Consider the following 19217-nt stretch of genomic DNA (forward strand, 5'->3'; position numbering starts at 1 on the left):
GGGTTTACGGTGTTCACAAAAAGGCCCTCCATGTTTAGCTTTTCCACTTCAGCATCATAACCCAAAAAATTAGCATAATGATCAACTAACGCTTTCTCAACATCCACTCCTTCATGCTGAATACCATTAGCATCTCGAATTAAGTGGATTTTATTCCTGGCATTTCTACTTTTAACACAATTGTGGAAAAAGGATGTGTTACCATCTCCCGCTCTTAGCCATTCCAGCTTTGCCTTTTGTTTTAAGAAACATTCCTCATCATAGGAAGCACTATGGAACTTTTTTATAAGCTCAGTTTCATTTTCACGAAGCACAGTATCAAACGGCTTAAGATCTATTTGACGATGAATATCATCCAGCTGTAACCTCAAATCCTTGACTTTAGCGTGTAAATTACCTTGATCATGGAGCAGCTTCCTTAACGGGGATTTAAGGTTTCGAAGCTTCTTTACCACAGAAAGCATCGGAATGCCCTCTATACTTCTACTCCATTCAGCAACAACACAAGCTTTGAACTCATCTTTGTTTGCTATAAAATTAGCAAACTTAAACGGTTTGGGCTTTGGACGGCAAACTCGATCCAGATTCAAAATACACGGCGTATGGTCCGACACCCTATAAGGATGATAGAGCACGTGAGCATTAGGAAACACATCCAAGAAATTAACATTCCCCATAACCCGGTCAATTTTCTTAAGGACTCCAATCCCTTCCCTTGGCTTTTGGTTCCACGTAAATTGAAGACCATGCCCTGGGATATCCAGAAGCTCCGTCTGTTGAACACACTCAAAAAAATCCCTCATCCCTATTGTTGGAGTAGACGACCCATGTAAAATATCATCCAAGTAGAGGGCCGAGTTAAAATCCCCCAGGACAATCCATGGCTGATTATTAACAACCAACTTGTGCATCATCAAATCACGCCATAAATCCCTTCGCTCCTGATAAGTATTCTTCGCATATACAAAGGACACAAACACACGAGTATCCTGAGCTTTAGACTTGAGACTTACGTGCACGACCTGATCCGTTTGGGCAAGAACCATAAGATCCACCAAGTCATTGTTCCAGCCTATTATAATTCTAGTACCTCTATTACAAACACCACCGTTTGAAGTCCACTCCCATTGTTTAAAAACTCTATTGCAAACCTTCGCAAGCTTTGACACCTCCACATGAGATTCCAGAATTGCACACACACTCAACCGATTATCTTTGACTACTTGTTGAACCTCTCTTTGTTTCAGGGGCCGGTTCAAGCCCCTTATATTCCATGCTGCAATACTATCCATAGAAACCCATATCATCGGGAGTGCTTGCCCCCTCAGAGTTGCCCTTCTTCTTATTTGCTGACATAAACGATGAAATTTCCGGCTGACATGGGTCTATTAATTCTTCATCGTCCCCCAAGTTCAAATGCGGATTACTTGAATTACATAACTTAGATAAACCTTTAATTTGTTTAAGGGTTTATCGCCACAGTCTTAATGCTTGGATGTATGCATATTTCACAATACCGCATAAATGTTGATATCAATAGAGCATGCATTTTTCCACAGAACATAACGTTGATTTAAACCACGTTTTACTTCAACGACTTGTTTTGTGCATTTTACATATGGTTTAAGTTGATACATTTCGCTTACCGTACATGATACATTTTGGGATACACATTACATGATTTACATTGAACATAAACACGTTGACATTGACATACACATTTGGTGATTTACATTGAACATGGACATTTGACATGGTTTACACAATAAACAATTGAGTTATACAAGAACAATCTTACATGATGGATGGTTTGGGTAAATGGTTTGAGTAACGTGGAGTATGTAATATGATGCAAACATGGTGGATACGCCGCTGGTACTTCCTATATATAAATGTTTGTATAATATTACATATCTTAGCGTTATCTAAATCATTTCAATTTAGACAGATGACATTTTATACATATAACACACTTTTCACAAGACATTGTTTTACAAACGACTTATCTTATACAAACACATTTTACATGGTTATCCATTTAACCATACAGTGTCTTCTTATTTATACATATCATCTGATTTTATCGTTTTTCAAATGATTTACAAGACAAAGCAAATTACAAGGTTCATGACTAAACATTTTCTCAAACATAAGTCATGAATTCCGTTTTCATAAACCAATGTATCTCACAAGCATTTTTATGCTGACGTACCTATTTTCACATGTGTTTTCAGGAGATGATGCATAGGACTTATCAAGATATACATAGGCGGACCTGTGCCTTAGTGACTTAAAACGAGACAAGAACTAGTTAATTTATGATATGTACTATTTGGTTCTTGTTTGAACAATGTATACTTTCATATTTGATTAATAAAACGAAACTTCATTTGCCATGGATTTGAAACAATTGATTATGTTACAACACTCCCCGACGTTTCCGCCACGTTTTGTATGTCCTACGTGGTCGGGGTGTGACAGAAAAGTTGGTATCAGAGCCAATGGTTATAGGGAATTAGGTTATTAGTAATGCTTCGACCTGGTATATAACCTTCCTAGGACCCTAACGCGAGTTCACTTGCGTTTAGTCATAAAACAATACCGTCACCTATCCTTAGGCGACGACCACAACAAGAGCATAAATTTCAAAACCGCTTTGAAAACCAATCATCTGTTCTAGGATGATTGATTACTAGGTTTTGAACCCTCTGTTATAAGGTTTTGAACCCCTTTGATTTTTCAAAACTCTCGTCAAAGTTTTGGGTCCTAAATAGTGTGAACACGTGCGAACTGGAAGAGTGAATGCCTGTACCCTGGGTTTTCTGTCTAAGGTTAGAGTGTTCGTACAAATCCACATAATCGGACCAGTCACTCTTACCTGGGAACTCTTGTGGTGAGCGTCCACTTATAGGCGAGCATGTCTTCGCGATACACTATGAGGATCTATTTACTTTGATTCAGCCTTGGTGTTGTTTGTTTGATTCATGATTCAAACAAATGGCCATCAACCGTGATTACGGTCGGTGATTGTAACATCTTATTCTTACCCAATACCATTTTATTTGTTTCCTTTCATGTTTTCCTCTTTTAGAATGCCTCCTCGACGCGAACACCAGATAGCAGCTGCCGAGCTGGCAGAAATTATTGCGCAGCAGATGGCTGCTCAATTCCCAAATCTCTTTGCTCAATGGAACCAAGCCAACAACAACAACAATGGTACATGCAATTTCAAGAACTTCAACTCGGCTAAACCACTCAAGTTTAGTGGTTCTGAGGGAGCAACTGGGCTTCTTCAATGGTTCGAGAGCATCGAGAATACCTTTCGCCACGTACAGTGTCCGGATAATCGCAAGGTCGAGTTTTCTTCAAGTGTGTTTCAGAAGAGGGCTCTTACATGGCATGCAGTATACTTGGAATCAAAAACCGAAAAATGGTGTGGGTATTCTAAAGAAGATTGATAGAGTCATGGGCAACATTCACTTCCTAGATGCTTATCCGGATGTGTTTGTTTTCTTTCACCCGTTCCGGGTTTCGGACCACACTCCTTGTATTGTTAACCTTCAGGTCCTAAAAAATAATCGGCCCAAACCCTTTAAATTTGCCAACTTTCTGGTTAAAAAAGATGGTTTCCTGGATAGTGTGGCTAATGTATGGTCAAAACCGGTGCATGGTGTTACTATGTACTCGGTTGTTAAAAAACTAGCGCTATTGAAATCTCCTTTGAGACGGCTTCTATTCATGCAAGGAAATCTTCATGAGCATGTTATTCTCTTACAGAAAAAGCTGGATGAGATTCAGTTGGCCATCGATGCGAACCCGTTAGATGTTTCTCTTAGAGAAGCTGAATCTAAGTGTCTTCAAGATTTCCATTCTGCTTCGTATGATGAGGAATGTTTCCTAAAGCAGAAATCTAAAGCGGATTGGTTGGCCACTGGCGATTCGAACACAAAGTATTTTCATAATAGTGTCAAGATGAGAAATGCTTGCATGAAGATACATAGTATTCAAGATGCTTCTGGTGATCGATTCCATGGTGACGATGTGTATGGAGTGTTGGTCTCTCACTACTCTAAGTTCTTGGGTGTGCAGGATCAGGTGGTTTCCTTACCAGATACTTTTACTATTCCGAATGTCTTGGATCCGATTGTTGCTAGCAATATGGTGCGACCAGTGACTGTAGAGGAGGTAAAAAATGCTATATTTTCCATTGGTGAGAATAAGGCTCCGGGCCCGGATGGATATACTTCGGCTTTTTTTTAAAATTCTTGGGAGATTGTGGGTAGTGAGGTTACAAAAGCGGTACGGGAATTCTTTGATAATGGCAAGCTTTTGCAGCAAATCAACCATACAATTATAGCTCTTGTCCCGAAAGTGGCTACTCCTAACACAGTGGTTGATTACCGTCCGATTTCGTGTTGCAATGTGATTTATAAATGTATTAGTAAGATCCTTACGGATAGAATTAAAGGTAGTTTGGATGTGCTTGTTGACATTAATCAGTCGGCGTTTGTGCCAGGAAGGAAGATATCTGACAATATCTTACTGACCCAAGAGCTGATGCATAACTACCACTTGAGGATTGGGCTTTCTCGGTGTGCTTTCAAAATTGACATACAAAAAGCTTATGATACGGTCAGTTGGTCGTTCTTGGAAAGTATTCTTCGTGCTTTTGGGTTTCACCACAAGATGGTGAATTGGATCATGATTTGTGTTACCACTGTGTCTTATTCGTTAAGCATTAATGGTAATCTTTATGGGTTTTTCAAAGGTAAAAGAGGGTTGAGGCAGGGGGATCCAATATCGCCCTATCTTTTTACTTTGGTAATGGAGATCTTATCGCTCTTACTCAAAGATGCAGCCACCAAAAGTAATGCTTTCAGATATCATCTTCATTGCAAAAAACAAAAGATCATTAATGTCTCGTTCGCGGATGATTTGTTTATGTTTGTAAACGGTGATCTAGCTTCGGTCAAGGTGTTAAGAGATGTGCTTCAGAATTTCACAAACATTTCGGGTCTTGTCCCTAGTTTGCCAAAGAGTACGGTTTATTTTGGGAATGTTCCTCAGTCGATTAAACAAGGCATTCTTCATATTATGCCTTTCAAAGAGGGTACGCTTCCTGTCCGTTATTTGGGTGTTCCTTTATTATCGTCTAGGCTCTCTTATAAAGATTGCAAAATTCTTGTTGAGAAAATGGAGAAGGAGATTGATAACTGGATGACGAGATCATTGTCATTTGCTGGCCGGTTGCAACTGGTTAACTCGGTTCTATCCGCAATGCACATTTATTGGGCTACAGTTTTCCTCTTGCCAGCTAAATTAGTTAGTGATCTAGAAAGGCGTATGCGTGCTTTCTTATGGACTGGTAAGTATCAGCAGAATGTTAAACCCAAGGTTGCTTGGAAGGTTGTTTGTCTTCCAAAAAATGAGGGTGGGCTGGGTGTTCGCTGCATTGCGGATGTCAATAAAGCGCTCATCTCGTCCCATATATGGAGTGTGTTGACCAACAGAAAGTCGCTATGGGTTCAATGGGTTCACATCTATAAACTGAAGGGTAGAAGTTTTTGGGAGCTTCCTTGCAGAGGTAGTATGACATGGGGTTGGAGGAAAATTCTTGCTCTACATGACTTGCTTCGGCCTTATATGTGGAAGACTATTGGTAATGGCAATAACACGAATGTTTGGAGCGATACTTGGTGTAATGCTTGTCCGATCCGCGCTCATGTTAGTCCTCGAAATATAGCTAATGCAGGTTTTAACTTGCAAGCTACTGTGGCCGACTTGGTGGATTCTAACGGCCATTGGAGGTGGCCGGTTGCTTGGTTTGATTTGTTTCCTGTTTTAATCAACATTCACGTACCGGTTCTTCATGAAGCTCAAGATCGATTGGTTTGGATTGATATTGAAGGAAAAGCAGTTCATTTTTCTTCGTGGGAGGTATGGAATAATATCCGGCATCGTGAGAATATTGTTGATTGGTTTAATATGGTTTGGTTTAAACAGTGTATCCCGAGACACTCTTTTAACTTGTGGCTGGTTATTAGAAACAAACTTAAAACCCAAGATAGATTGTCCATTTGGGAAGCGGGAAGTGCTACGAACTTGAACCTCATGTGTTGCCCCTTGTGTAACTATGGGAAGGACTCGAGGGACCATTTGTTCTTTGAATGCTTCTACTCAACGGAGGTTTGGGAGAGTATTAGAGATATGGCAGGTATGGGTGATGTAAATGGCCGATGGAGTGATATAATGCAATGGATGACTGACAACTCGAATATTCAGCAACTGGCTAACATTACGAGTAGGCTTGTGGTTTCGGCAGCCTCCTATTTTGTGTGGCAAGAAAGGAATACTAGGCTTTTCTCTCAGAACCACCGATCGGCGAAGATTCTGGCTCAGGAGATCATTAATATCGTTCGTATGCGGCTCATGACTCTGAAGTTCAAGATGGGTTTTGTGAACAGTCATTTTCTTGAGAAGTGGAAGATTCCGGCTAGGAACTTGGTTATTGATCCTGGCTAGATGCGTTTTGTTTAGGCTGGTTTAATGGCATGGGTTGTGTTTTGTTAGGTTGTTTCGTTTGGTTGTTGTTTTCTGTTTTGGTTGTTTTCTGTTTGGATTTCCTAGTCTTGGTCTGTCAAGTCTAGCGGGTGTGTAACATTTCAGTTGCACTTGTATGCTTTATTGTTTAATATAAAATTTACCGGGGTAACCCTTTACCCAAAAAAAAAAGAGGGCTCTTACATGGTGGAACGGGGTAATGAGAGACCGTGGTGCAGATGTTGCTCTAGCACAAACATGGGCTGAACTGATAGCTCTTATGATGAGGGAGTTTTGTCCTCGTCATGAACAACGAGCGTTGGAGAAGGAGTTTGATGATTTGAAACAGGATAGTGGCGAACACAGGGCATATACTGACCGGTTTGAGGAGTTGAGTCTACTTTGCCCGACTATGGTCGCCCCACTCGACAAGGCTATCGAAAGGTACATCGACGGCCTGCCTGACTCGGTACAAGACATTGTCACTGGTAGCAACCCTACCACACTCCGTCAGGCCATTGAGCTATCTGCAACCTTGACTGAATCGCAGATCAGAAAGCATAAACTTTTTCGAAAGGGTGACAAGAAGCCAATCGAGGAATCAAAGACCATGGATGAACGGACTGAATCCCCTGAGAAGTCTAAGAAGCGTAAGGCTTAGCAGAATTTTGCGATTGCTGCTCAACCCAACCAAAACACCCGCAACCAACCAACTCAACCTCCTGCAAAGAAACCTTATGCCGGTACTGCACCGATATGCGACAGATGTAATGCACACCACTTAGCTCACTTACAGTGTCGTTTATGTGCATCGTGTGGGCGACTCGGTCACCTGGCAAATGCTTGTCGATTTACCCCAAACCAAGGTGGTCCAAACCAACCTCAAGTAAATCCTGCTCAAGCTCGTCTTCCACTAGGTCCTTGCTTCAACTGTGACGAAATGGGCCATTTCTGGAGAAATTGCCCAAAGATTACTAATGCGAATCCAGCGCAAGGATGAGCATCGGACCAACTAGAAGACAATGTTGTTTAGAGATAATCAAACCTTATGTATTATTTTCTTTTGTAGTCAAGGTCCATGAAACAGTTGTTGTTGTTTATAAATAAATCTTTTATTCTACATTGCAATGTACAAATGTGATGTCATGTATAAACAACGTATCCTCTACAATACCAACAATCAAGGAACCGTATTCCTTGAAGAACAGACTACCCCGTAATTTCTTCCATTTTATTATCTCTTGTGTTTCCCACGAATACCCAAAGTACCACTATAAATTCTTAATAGGGTACCTAAGGGTATTTTCGTATATTCAAAAATTATTGTACCTTAATTCGAAAATTGCGTTTTCTTGAAAACGAAATCGAATTTATAGGAGATCTTTCTATCTTCATAGTTAGATTCTTGCTAATGTTTAAAGTACCGAATGAAATCCATGAAATGGATTCCTAGTGTGCTTTAAATTCATGTACGTAATCAACAAAACAAATTAACAAATTTGAGATCTAGATAAACAATTTTGTGGTTATGTGACTATGTGTTTATACATCTTGTCTTTCCATATATGCATTTTGTGTTTCTGTATACTCTGGATATTCGCTATCCAAATCCTCATAGAATCTTTCATACCTTCATATGAGGGATTCGTAGTAGGATTTCCAATAAAAAGGTACTATCTTAAATCCTTAATGGACTTCTACGTTGTAGTTATGTCCCATGGATTATAAAGTACTATTCCAAAGTTTAAGGACAATATGTGTTGATATAGTTGAAGAGATTGGTTCGACAATCTAGTTAAAGACATCCTATGTCGATGTAGTTAAATATTCCCCGTGGGTAGTTTAATTAAATATTCCCCGTGGGTAGTTTAGTTAAATAGATCATTCGTTGATCTAAGTTAAAGAGATTGGTTTGACAATCTAGTTGAATATATCATGCGTTGATATAGTTAAAAAGGCCCTCGGGTGGTCTAGTTAAAGAGATCCTGCGTCGATCTAAGTTAAATAGATTGGTTCGACAATCTAGTTAAAGACATCCTACGTTGATGTAGTTAAATATTTCTCTTGGGTAGTTTAGCTGAAGAGATTATTCGTTTGATATTTTTCCCATACGCATTATGAAATGAACTGTGCGGACTGTGCAAGGAAGTACGTAATTATGGAGGCCTACATAATTATGGAATTCAGTAGAAACCACAGGAAGTTTTGTCATGTGTTAAAGGCCTACAGTGACAAGAGTAATGATACGGGAGAAGTCTTGGATTTTAACCCATGTCATTTATCCTTACACTCCCCAATTCTGATTTCAAGCACACACAAGTTTCCTATGATAACTCTTCACGGGAAACGTTCTCCTGCCCGTAGTTCGAAACTCCATGTTTTGTTACTACAAGGACTTCACTTTGTGGGTTGAAATTATTGCTATGGATCCTAAAATGGCCTAGAGTTTTTCCAAAGGGTTTAATGGATTTGTCTGAAAGCGAAACCGTCATGGCTGTCTTCACAAGTTTCCTCTAAAACTAAATTTCGGGACGAAATTTCCTAAAGTAGGGGAGACTGTGACACCTGTGTCACTTCATCCATCAAACAAACGCCAAACCAATGAAATACTGTATTTCATACTTTGGACATATATAAATATGTGTATCGTTTGCACATATCAACTCTTGTTCGATTTCAAGCTCTAAATCGCTTTCTAGAGAATTATACGCAAACTGGTGCATAAAACGTACTCAGTTTAATGCGACAAATACTCCGGAACATCAACATATACTCAACATACCTTAAATAACCCTTACATAACTTAGAAATAAGTTTTGAAGGCTTTGGTATGGCAAAAACAAGTTAATTCGCTTACAGGGACTAAACTTGACAAACTGCGAAAGTATGCCAATTTCAACTGTAACAAACATTCCGGAACATGTCCATAAGTTAAACATACCATAAATATCCTTTACATAGCTTAGAAATAGGCTTTGAGGGGTTTGGTATGCTAAAACAAACTTTTGGATCATTCAGGGGCTAAAAGTGTCAAAAAGTGCACAAGTTTGCACTTTTGCGCATAACTTACGTTCTGAATACATCCGGACATCCAAAAATTTATGTAAGCATCCTTATATTATGCCTTAGTGTTTGGCATGAGAAAAATCCGCTCGTTGGGTCATTTGGATCGTCTTTCGCGCTTATGCGCATTCCGTCGTAATTAAGCGAACATCGCGATCGTACGGCCAAACGAACCGACATCCGGAACAGATAAGATCAGCTAGTCAGGAAATTTCAGCTGGTTTAACCACAACCACATGTTTTAAACTTGCCCTTTCAGCTCACTAAGGGGCATTTTCAGTAACCACAAGTTTTCGACAAGTGTACGATCGAGATTCGATCACGTTTTTCAAGAAACGATCCTAACGGTTCGGGAAATACTATAAATACTTTTTTTTTTTTGGGTAAAGGGTTACCCCGGTGATTTTATATATTCACAAGCAGATAAACCAAGTAGTGGGGGAACATCCACACTAGTTCACTCAAGAGACATGCCTCAAGAGCGTAAACCACAGCAAAACAACAAAAAAACTAAATACAACTCGACTAGACTATCATCTAGAAATAAAACAAAACACAAAAGCCAGCTTTAATCAGCCTCCATCATCGATCACAGCAGCATCCTCGATCCCCCATTTCCCAAGCAAAGACTTTACATTTGCACACGGTTTGAACTTCACGCCCATCAGCTTATATCGAACAGTCTTTAAGATTACTTCGCAGATTGCTTCCGGTGGGCGAGTTTGATTTTTAAAAAGCCTAGCGTTACGTTCTTGCCAAATAGTGTATGCAGTTGCACCTACAAGCAGCCGAGCCACATAAAAAGAAGCCTTCTTCGAGCGGATTCTTGTCATCAACCAGCCGATAATCGAAACCCATTTAGGGTCCACATCAAACATATCTGTCTTGTCACGAACCGACTTCCACACTTGCTCTGAGAACTTACATTCAAAGAAAAGATGGTCATGAGAGTCGACATCAGCATAGCATAAAAGACAGCACATCATATTCATGTTCTTTCTCCTAGAAAAGTCCCACTTTAGAATCTTATCTTGAGTCAAAAGCTTCCGACGCATTATAAGCCACACCAAGAAAGCATGCCTAGGGATACATTGCGGAAACCAAACAATAGAAGTCCAAGTGATTTCCTGCTCCCTAAACCGAATAGTATCCCAAACCGTAGCCGACGAATAATCTGTCATTTTGTCTCCATTCTTCCATAGCAAACGGTCTTGTTTGTTTTGATCCGGCCTAATATGGTCAAGCTGATTAATAGCCGGAAACAAATCCCTCCAACTAGACGGCCATGCCCAAGAGTTATCTCTAAAAATATCCGCAACCATAGCATCCAGACGAAAACCTGCATTAGAAATAACTCTAGGCGAAAGAAAAGCTGATAGAGGCCCGAGGTGACACCACGAGTCATACCAGGCTGAAATGGAGGTGCCAGCACCTAACGAGGACCATATATGATCCTTAACCAACGAACGCAATTGGAGAATCTTTCTCCAGGTCCAGCTACATGAGGACGTATCCTTGCAATTCCAAAGACACCGGTTTCTAAGACGATAAGAATATGTCCATTGCACCCACAAAGAGTCTCGCTTAATAAGAATACTCCAGATATGAGAGACCATGAGGGCTTTATTAGCATCCCCAAGCCGACGGATCCCGAGACCTCCTTCATATTTAGGAACGCATATAGCTTTCCATGAAACTTTCGCTTTCCCTCTATGAAAAGAACCCTCTTGAGCCCATAAGAAATTTCTCATCTTCGCCTCTATTTCGTTAACAACCCGAGCAGGTAAGATAAAAGCCGAAGCCCAGTATATGTGCATAGACGACAAGACCGAAAGGATTAACTGTAGTCTACCCGCAAAAGATAACATCTTGTTTTTCCAGTTCATAATTCTTTGATCCAATCTTTCAAGGAGCACCCTACAATCTTTAATTCGAAGGCTTGAAGAAATAAGGGGAACCCCTAAATATTTAACAGGCAACAAACCCTCCTCAAACGGCAGGACCTCCAAAATAGCATCTTTCACATGTGAAGAAACATTACAAAAGAACGCTGTACTTTTCTGAGTATTAGGGAGCAAACCTGACATGCTAGAAAACCGCGTGAGAGATTCCACAATGCATTTAGCCGACCGAATATCACCACGAGCAAATAAAAATAAATCGTCCGCAAAACATAGATTTATTATTTTCTGCTTTTCACATTTATTATGGAATCTAAACGAAGAATCCAATTGAGCAGCCCGATTCAAGATGCGAGTCAGAATTTCCATAACAAGAGTGAAGAGGTAAGGGGATAACGGGTCACCCTGTCTTAACCCTCGCTTCCCCTTGAAATAACCATGAGTTTCCCCATTAACACAAATCGAATAGGTGGGGGTGGAAACACATATCATAATCCAATCAATCATCTTCGAATGAAAACCAAAACCAATAAGAACATGCTTGAGAAATCTCCAGTCAACAGTATCATACGCTTTCTGTATGTCGACTTTAAAAGCACATCTAGGAGGACCAATGTTCCTATGATAATTATGCATCAATTCCTGCGTTAGCAAAATATTATCTGAAATTTTCCTTCCTGGCACAAACGCGGATTGGTTAATGCTCACAACCTGATTAAGATAATTCTTTAGACGGTCCGCAATGATTTTACTAATGCATTTGTAAAGAACGTTACAACAAGCAATAGGACGATAATCCGTGACAGACGACGGAGTAGGCTTCTTCGGAATAAGAACAATTAATGTGTTATTAAGCTCTCTAAGAAGTTTACCATAGCTGAAAAAATCCATGATTGCCTTCGACACATCCGGGCCAATAATCTGCCATGCATGCTTATAAAACGCTGCCGTATAACCATCCGGGCCCGGCGCTTTATCATTTCCAATGGAGAACATCGCCATTTTTACCTCTTCGTTAGTAATCGGTCGAACCATATGATTAGAATCGTCACTACGAAGCCTTTTATCAAAAAGATCCTGAGTAGGTTGCAAACTCATATTCTCTTTCCGACCAAGAAAATTCTCATAATGATGAACTAAAACCTTCGGGACATCCTCACCCTGAAATAAGACTCCTTGAGAGTTAGAAATAGCATCAATTCGGGTCATGTGGTTTCTAGTCTTCAACGAAGCATGGAAGAACTTTGTATTCGCGTCGCCTGCATTCAACCATTCCACCTTAGATTTCTGTTTCAAAAACCGTTCCTCATCTAAACAAGCAACCTGGAGATCAGCTGATACTTTCGCTTCCTTGAGCCGAAGATCCGCACTCATCGGATTTTTATCAATATCCATCTGAATCGAGTCCAAGTCCCTACGAATAGATTCAACTTTCTTATGCAAATTCCCTTGTTTAAAAAATAAACTCCGAAGAGGCGATTTTAATAACCTGAGTTTCTTTACCACTTGAAACTGAAAAACCCCATCAACATGGGTATCCCAAGCATTCTTAACACATTCCTGGAAACCCGGTTTAAAGACTAAGAAGTTAGCAAATTTGAACGATCTAGGTTTCGGTTTTCCAGAGGTAGGAATGCTAACCAGACACGGGCAATGATCAGAAAGTCTATATGGATGAAACAAAGCAACCGAATTCGGAAATTCAGACACAAACGAGTTATTGCCCATAACTCTATCAATTTTCTTTAGCACACCTACACCATTTTTAGGCTTCTGAGTCCACGTAAAATGACAGCCCGATTTATTGATATCAAAAACCTCAATCTCCGTAACACATTCTTGAAAATCTCGCATACCAATCGAAATAGAAGATGAACCCATAGAATGATCTTCTAAGTTAAGAGCCGAGTTAAAATCACCCATGATTATCCAAGGCTTATCGCCTATTAGAGCTTTATGTAACGATAATTGATGCCATACCTCTCTACGTTTTACATAATAGTTCGCAGCATATACAACCGAACAAAATAACACCTTTTTATCCAGCTTAAATATAAGCTGAAAATGCATAATTTGATCAGTTTGGGCTATCACGAAGACATCAAACATGTCCGAATTCCACCCGGCAATTATTCTCGTCCCTTTATCACAACAGCTACCATTCGAAGTCCAATCCCAACGATTAAAAACCGACTTACAAACTTTAGCAAGATTACCAACATCAACATGAGATTCTAAAATAGCACAAAACGAAAGATTACTATCCTTGAGAATTTGACGAACCTCTTTTTGTTTAAGCGGGCGATTCAACCCCCTTATATTCCATGCAGCAAGACTAACCATTGGAAACCCCAACAGAAGGAGTGCTTGCCCCTTTAACATTTTGAGTCCCTTCCATTAAAAAGTCATCTGTTTCATTGTAAACTTCAACAACCTCTTCATCATCCGATTCCTCTTGATCACCAATCCCACTTTTACTGCTCTGGCCTCTTTCTACATGTCTCTCATTCAGAACCGCAAACGGATTAGAAGAAAGAAAACTAGAAGACGTCACCTGGCCGTTCGACTCATCTTTACGTTTCGTAATGACGGGACGATATTCAAACTTTGGCTTTTGCTTGTTAACCGGAAAACCTCCTTTCCTAGCCGTTTTCTTATTTGGCACGTCCATATACCCGTCATCATCAACTTTCGGAATTTCTTTCCCTTTTCGACTTCCTTGATTCGGTGGCATACGGTCTTGCTTACCATGATCAGCCTTTTTCCTTGGCATCTTTGGACACGACCCATTATCATGCCCAAAAACGCAACAAGAGGAACATCTAAGCGGGCTCCATTCATATTCCACATACATAGTTTCCTTCGTAAAAGAATCTCCTTCCATCTCTGGAATAGCCAAAGTAATTTCCTCTTTAAATTCCTTATCCGCGGATATTTCTATCAATGCTCTAGCGTAGCTACTCCTTCCCCATGATTCCATACACATTGAAGATGTGTAAGAATCAAGCAGTTTAGGTTCACCAATAGCCGTAGCTATCATGCTAAGACCATCCTCCGTATAGGCAGCAATGGGAACTTCATGTATTTTAACCCAGACTTGGACTTTCTTTACCTCTTTTTTCTCAAGTTTGACATTAGGCGTCCATTCATGAAGAAACATAGGTTGTGACCGAATAATCCAAGGGCCTGAAGCAAGAGCATCCCGCATACCTTTCTGATCCGAAAACTTAAAAAAGAAAAAACCGTTAGCGTTCATCATCGTTTTCTGAATCCCAAATCTTTTCCAATTGTTTTTGACATAATATTCAACGACCGGGTATGCTACCCGATCACCCAGAAAATACCCATACAACGTATTAGACAACTTTTGTTGGACCACTCGAACAGATTCCTTTGGGAGCACAACATCACATCCCTCATGTTGAGTTGTACAAGCTAGAGCACGAAAGTTCACCTTTTTCTCTTGTTTCAGAACTGATTCTGCATAAGATAACGGCTTCAAGTTTGAACTTGACAACTCTTCAATACCGCTCACTAGCTCTGCGGCTGGAAAGATAGATGGAATACTTCCACCAGCCTCCGATTCTTGATTTAAAAACTCCTGAAAGTTTTCACCATCTTGTATCGTCTCAAAGAAACCCTCCCTGTCCGGTGAAGATTCCTTGACATTAACGTCAACAGGAACCGGAACAGAAATCTTTTCAAGTTCATCTATGACATTGATCGGTTTATTTCCAGCATTCGGTTTAAACACTCCTCTACGTGCAAGCTTCGGATTGCCATCAATACCTCCACGACTACCACCACTCTTAGCAGCTAGCGGAGGCTTACCACGATCAGGCTGAACATCAGACTTCTTACGGGAATCCATCCTGACTTTGAAAATCTTCTCTCTCAAATCTAACGAAAAACTCAGAAAACCATGCACTACAAGAAAGCCGACAAAAGCATGCAAGCTAAAACCCTAATTCTAGTAAACCGTATTCCATGCAGCCGTTCATAACATATAGTGTATTGGGTTATTCAAAATCCTGATCAGATCGATAAACCAAACAAACTATACACCACAATTGACTCACACAAGAACCACGGCGGCGATTAAACAGAAAACGAAAAACAACCCTAGATGACAATCGGTCAAAACTGCTAACTAGTTCGTTATAGGGGTTGATTGAATCCCTAATCACAGACTGTTATACAGAGAATTACGATAGAAATCTGAAGGTTCATGATGATGATCAAAAAAATCGCCAACTAGAGAGAGAGCATTAGGGTTTTTTAGGATCGCTGAAATACTATAAATACCCCACCCCCATTCTTGCAAAAACCCACACAATCTGATCAAGAGCTCTAAGTTGGAACCTTTGTTCCATACATGAGCCATTTTGATCTAGATTAGCATTCGGGGACCCTCCGTAAGTATTCTTTCGCTCTTTTATTCGCTTTTCGAGTCTGAAAGTCAACGTTTTGTTGACTTTCTGCATTGACCAGCCTATGGTCAACCCGAAGTTCATGGAACTTCATAACGTGAGTGTGATCACGATGGTTATAGTCCGTAGTGACTATACCTACTGATTACCACGTTATCTAGGCTCAGTGACGAGTCGTAGTTTCGGCCGAAATGTGCATTCTTGCATATTTTGTAACCAAACTACTCGTGAGCATCAAAGCCGTTTGTTTTGATGCCAAACCTGTTTTCTAATCTTAGTTAAGCATGTTCTAACATGCTTAGCTCGTCACTTTTAGTTTAGTGCTTATATAGGGTCGTAAGGTAAGCGATCTAAACCATCGCTTATACTTTCGAACCCGACCCATTTGGTCGATCATTAGGATCCGACCAAACACATTAGGTGACCATAGCTATAACCTTCCGAGGTTATACCTTGTGGTCACGATGTTAGGCGTTCCAGACGCGTTCTACGCGAACGACGCGTAAGGTAGCATAAGCTACCTAAACGGGTCGTAATGGGTCGCAAGCACTTAGGTTAGGTTTCATTTTAGTATGTAGGCTTTGTTAAACCATATTACACGAGTCTCCATACTCGTTTGGTTTACGAACCCGCATACTATCCGATCCTTCCGATTTGGTCCGGTATATTAACATAGCTACCTATTAGGTGCCGTTTGATATCCCGTGATCTTTAGCATTATCTGGTTATTATACAAGAACTTCAAAGCAATCTCAGGTGAGTACATTGAACCCCTCTTTTACTGTTTTCCAAACTGTTTTGGGGTGAAACACATGTGCCTATCTGTTACATTCATGCTTTCCATGTTTTCACATCATATGCCTGCTATGTTGTTAGTACATTATAGTACACGATTTCATTACATTTCATGCTATGTATGCCCATTGTGTGCGTACTTAGTACATTGATTTACATTACATTTCTGTTGCATATGTTTACTCAGCATATGGACACATTGATTTACATGAACATTTCTGCTGCATATGTTTACTCAGCATATGGGCACATTGATTTACATGAACATTTCTGCTGCATATGTTTACTCAGCATATGTGCACATTGATTTACATGAACATTTCTGCTTCGTATGTTTACTTAGCATACTTAGTACAATTGATTACATCACATGCCTTCATTTTGTTATGACATTTGGTTTGTTTAACATGGGACAATACATTCATTAACATTAGCTACGCCGTTCGTTAGTAGGTAGTGGTACCATAGGAATTGACAACTCCCGTTCCTTAAGTCCTGGGTTTGATAGGATTGTAAGGAATGACCGAATTCGATATACATAACTAAGATAAACCTTTAATTTGTTTAAGGGTTTATCGCCACAGTCTCAAGGCTTGGATGTATGCATATTTCACAAAACCGCATAAATGTTGATATCAATAGAGCATGCATTTTTCCACAGAACATAACGTTGATTTAAACCACGTTTTACTTCAATGACTTGTTTTGTGCATTTTACATATGGTTTAAGTTGATACATTTCGCTTACCGTACATGATACATTTTGGGATACACATTACATGATTTACATTGAACATAAACACGTTGACATTGACATACACATTTGGTGATTTACATTGAACATGGACATTTGACATGGTTTACACAATAAACAATTGAGTTATACAAGAACAATCTTACATGATGGATGGTTTGGGTAAATGGTTTGAGTAACGTGGAGTATGTAATATGATGCAAACATGGTGGATACGCCGCTGGTACTTCCTATATATAAATTTTTGTATAATATTACATATCTTAGCGTTATCTAAATCATTTCAATTTAGACAGATGACATTTTATACAAATAACACACTTTTCACGAGACATTGTTTTACAAACGACTTATCTTATACAAACACATTTTACATGGTTATCCGTTTAACCATACAGTGTCTTCTTATTTATACATATCATCTGATTTTATCGTTTTTCAAATGATTTACAAGACAAAGCAAATTACAAGGTTCATGACTAAACATTTTCTCAAACATAAGTCATGAATTCCGTTTTCATAAAACCAATGTATCTCACAGGCATTTTTATGCTGACGTACCTATTTTCACATGTGTTTTCAGGAGATGATGCATAGGACTTATCAAGATATACATAGGCGGACCTGTGCCTTAGTGACTTAAAACGAGAAAGAACTAGTTAATTTATGATATGTACTATTTGGTTCTTGTTTGAACAATGTATACTTTCATATTTGATTAATAAAACGAAACTTCATTTGCCATGGATTTGAAACAATTGATTCTGTTACAACACTCCCCGACGTTTCCGCCACGTTTTGTATGTCCTACGTGGTCGGGGTGTGACAATACCCGAATCTTTGGTTTCATCATAGACAACTTCAACCCCGTCCTCATCTAAATCCACATGAATCTGACTACCCCCTTTATTTCTCTCTTGAGTTGAAACACCACGTCCCCCAACACACTCGAGCGCAGAAAACGGATTATGAGTTTGGATTTTATGGGAAGTAGAAACCTGCTGAGAAGCAACAGCCTTTTTCTTCCTATCCACCGGTCTGTACTCAAATTTAGGCTTCTGATTATTAACTTGAAAGCCATTCTTCTTTGCACTCTTCTTAACCGGAACTTCAGTGAAACCATCCTCATCTACTATTAGCCTATTACTAGGAGGTTTGGATGTTGAGCCAATACGTGTAGGGCATTCCACAGAGTCATGCCCAAACACACAGCAGTGAGCACATCTCGGAGCTTCCCATTCATACTCCACCCGAATAGTCTCCGTAGCATATTTGTTTCCATCCAAATCAGGAATAGCCATGGTTATAGTGCCTTTCAAATTCCTGATCAACTGATATTTCAATGAGAGCTCTAGCATAGCTGCTCCGTCCCCAAGCCTCATTACACATATCAATAGTATACGAATCCAGCCACACAGGAGATCCAATTTTTGAAGCCAGCATGCTTAACCCATCATCAGAATAAGCCACTAGAGGGACGTCATGCAATTTCACCCAAACTGCAACCTTTATAAACTCTTCTTATTTAAGGGTGTTTGTAGGGGACCAAATGTTGAGAAACAAGGGTTTGTTACGGATCATCCAAGGAACCCCCTTCAAGAACAGCATCCATTCCCTTTCTATCTTCAAACTTGAAGAAAAAGAACCCATTTGAATTCATCATCGTTTTCTGAAGACCATGTTTCTTCCAATTTGTTCTCACAAAGTATTCAACAACCGGGTATGCAATTCTAT

General features: G+C 39.8%; 1 protein-coding gene across 1 annotated transcript; it reads right to left on the bottom strand.

The window, feature by feature from the left end:
• Positions 1-10175: 10175 nt before the first annotated feature.
• Positions 10176-18865, bottom strand: LOC110943108. The gene is made up of 3 exons (XM_022184864.1): positions 18316-18865; positions 13845-15404; positions 10176-13738 (listed from the first exon to the last, which is right to left on the bottom strand). The coding sequence occupies exons 1-3, from the start codon at positions 18863-18865 to the stop codon at positions 10176-10178; spliced, it is 5673 nt and encodes a 1890-aa protein (XP_022040556.1).
• Positions 18866-19217: the final 352 nt, after the last annotated feature.

Source organism: Helianthus annuus, chromosome 9 (genome assembly GCF_002127325.2).
Source record: "Helianthus annuus cultivar XRQ/B chromosome 9, HanXRQr2.0-SUNRISE, whole genome shotgun sequence".
In the NCBI taxonomy this organism is placed as follows: Eukaryota; Viridiplantae; Streptophyta; class Magnoliopsida; order Asterales; family Asteraceae; genus Helianthus; species Helianthus annuus.

Bases quoted from the DNA above. Each gene is read 5' to 3' on its own strand.
- LOC110943108 (XM_022184864.1), bottom strand. From the start codon at position 18,865: ATGAGGCTTGGGGACGGAGCAGCTATGCTAGAGCTCTCATTGAAATAT. The intron at 15,405-18,315 runs GTATTGTCACAC...GTTTTTCGTTAG, and splicing joins TGATGAAACCAAAGATTCGG to ATTTGAGAGAGAAGATTTTC. The intron at 13,739-13,844 runs GTTAGTCTTGCT...GTGCTATTTTAG, and splicing joins TTCTGTTGGGGTTTCCAATG to AATCTCATGTTGATGTTGGT.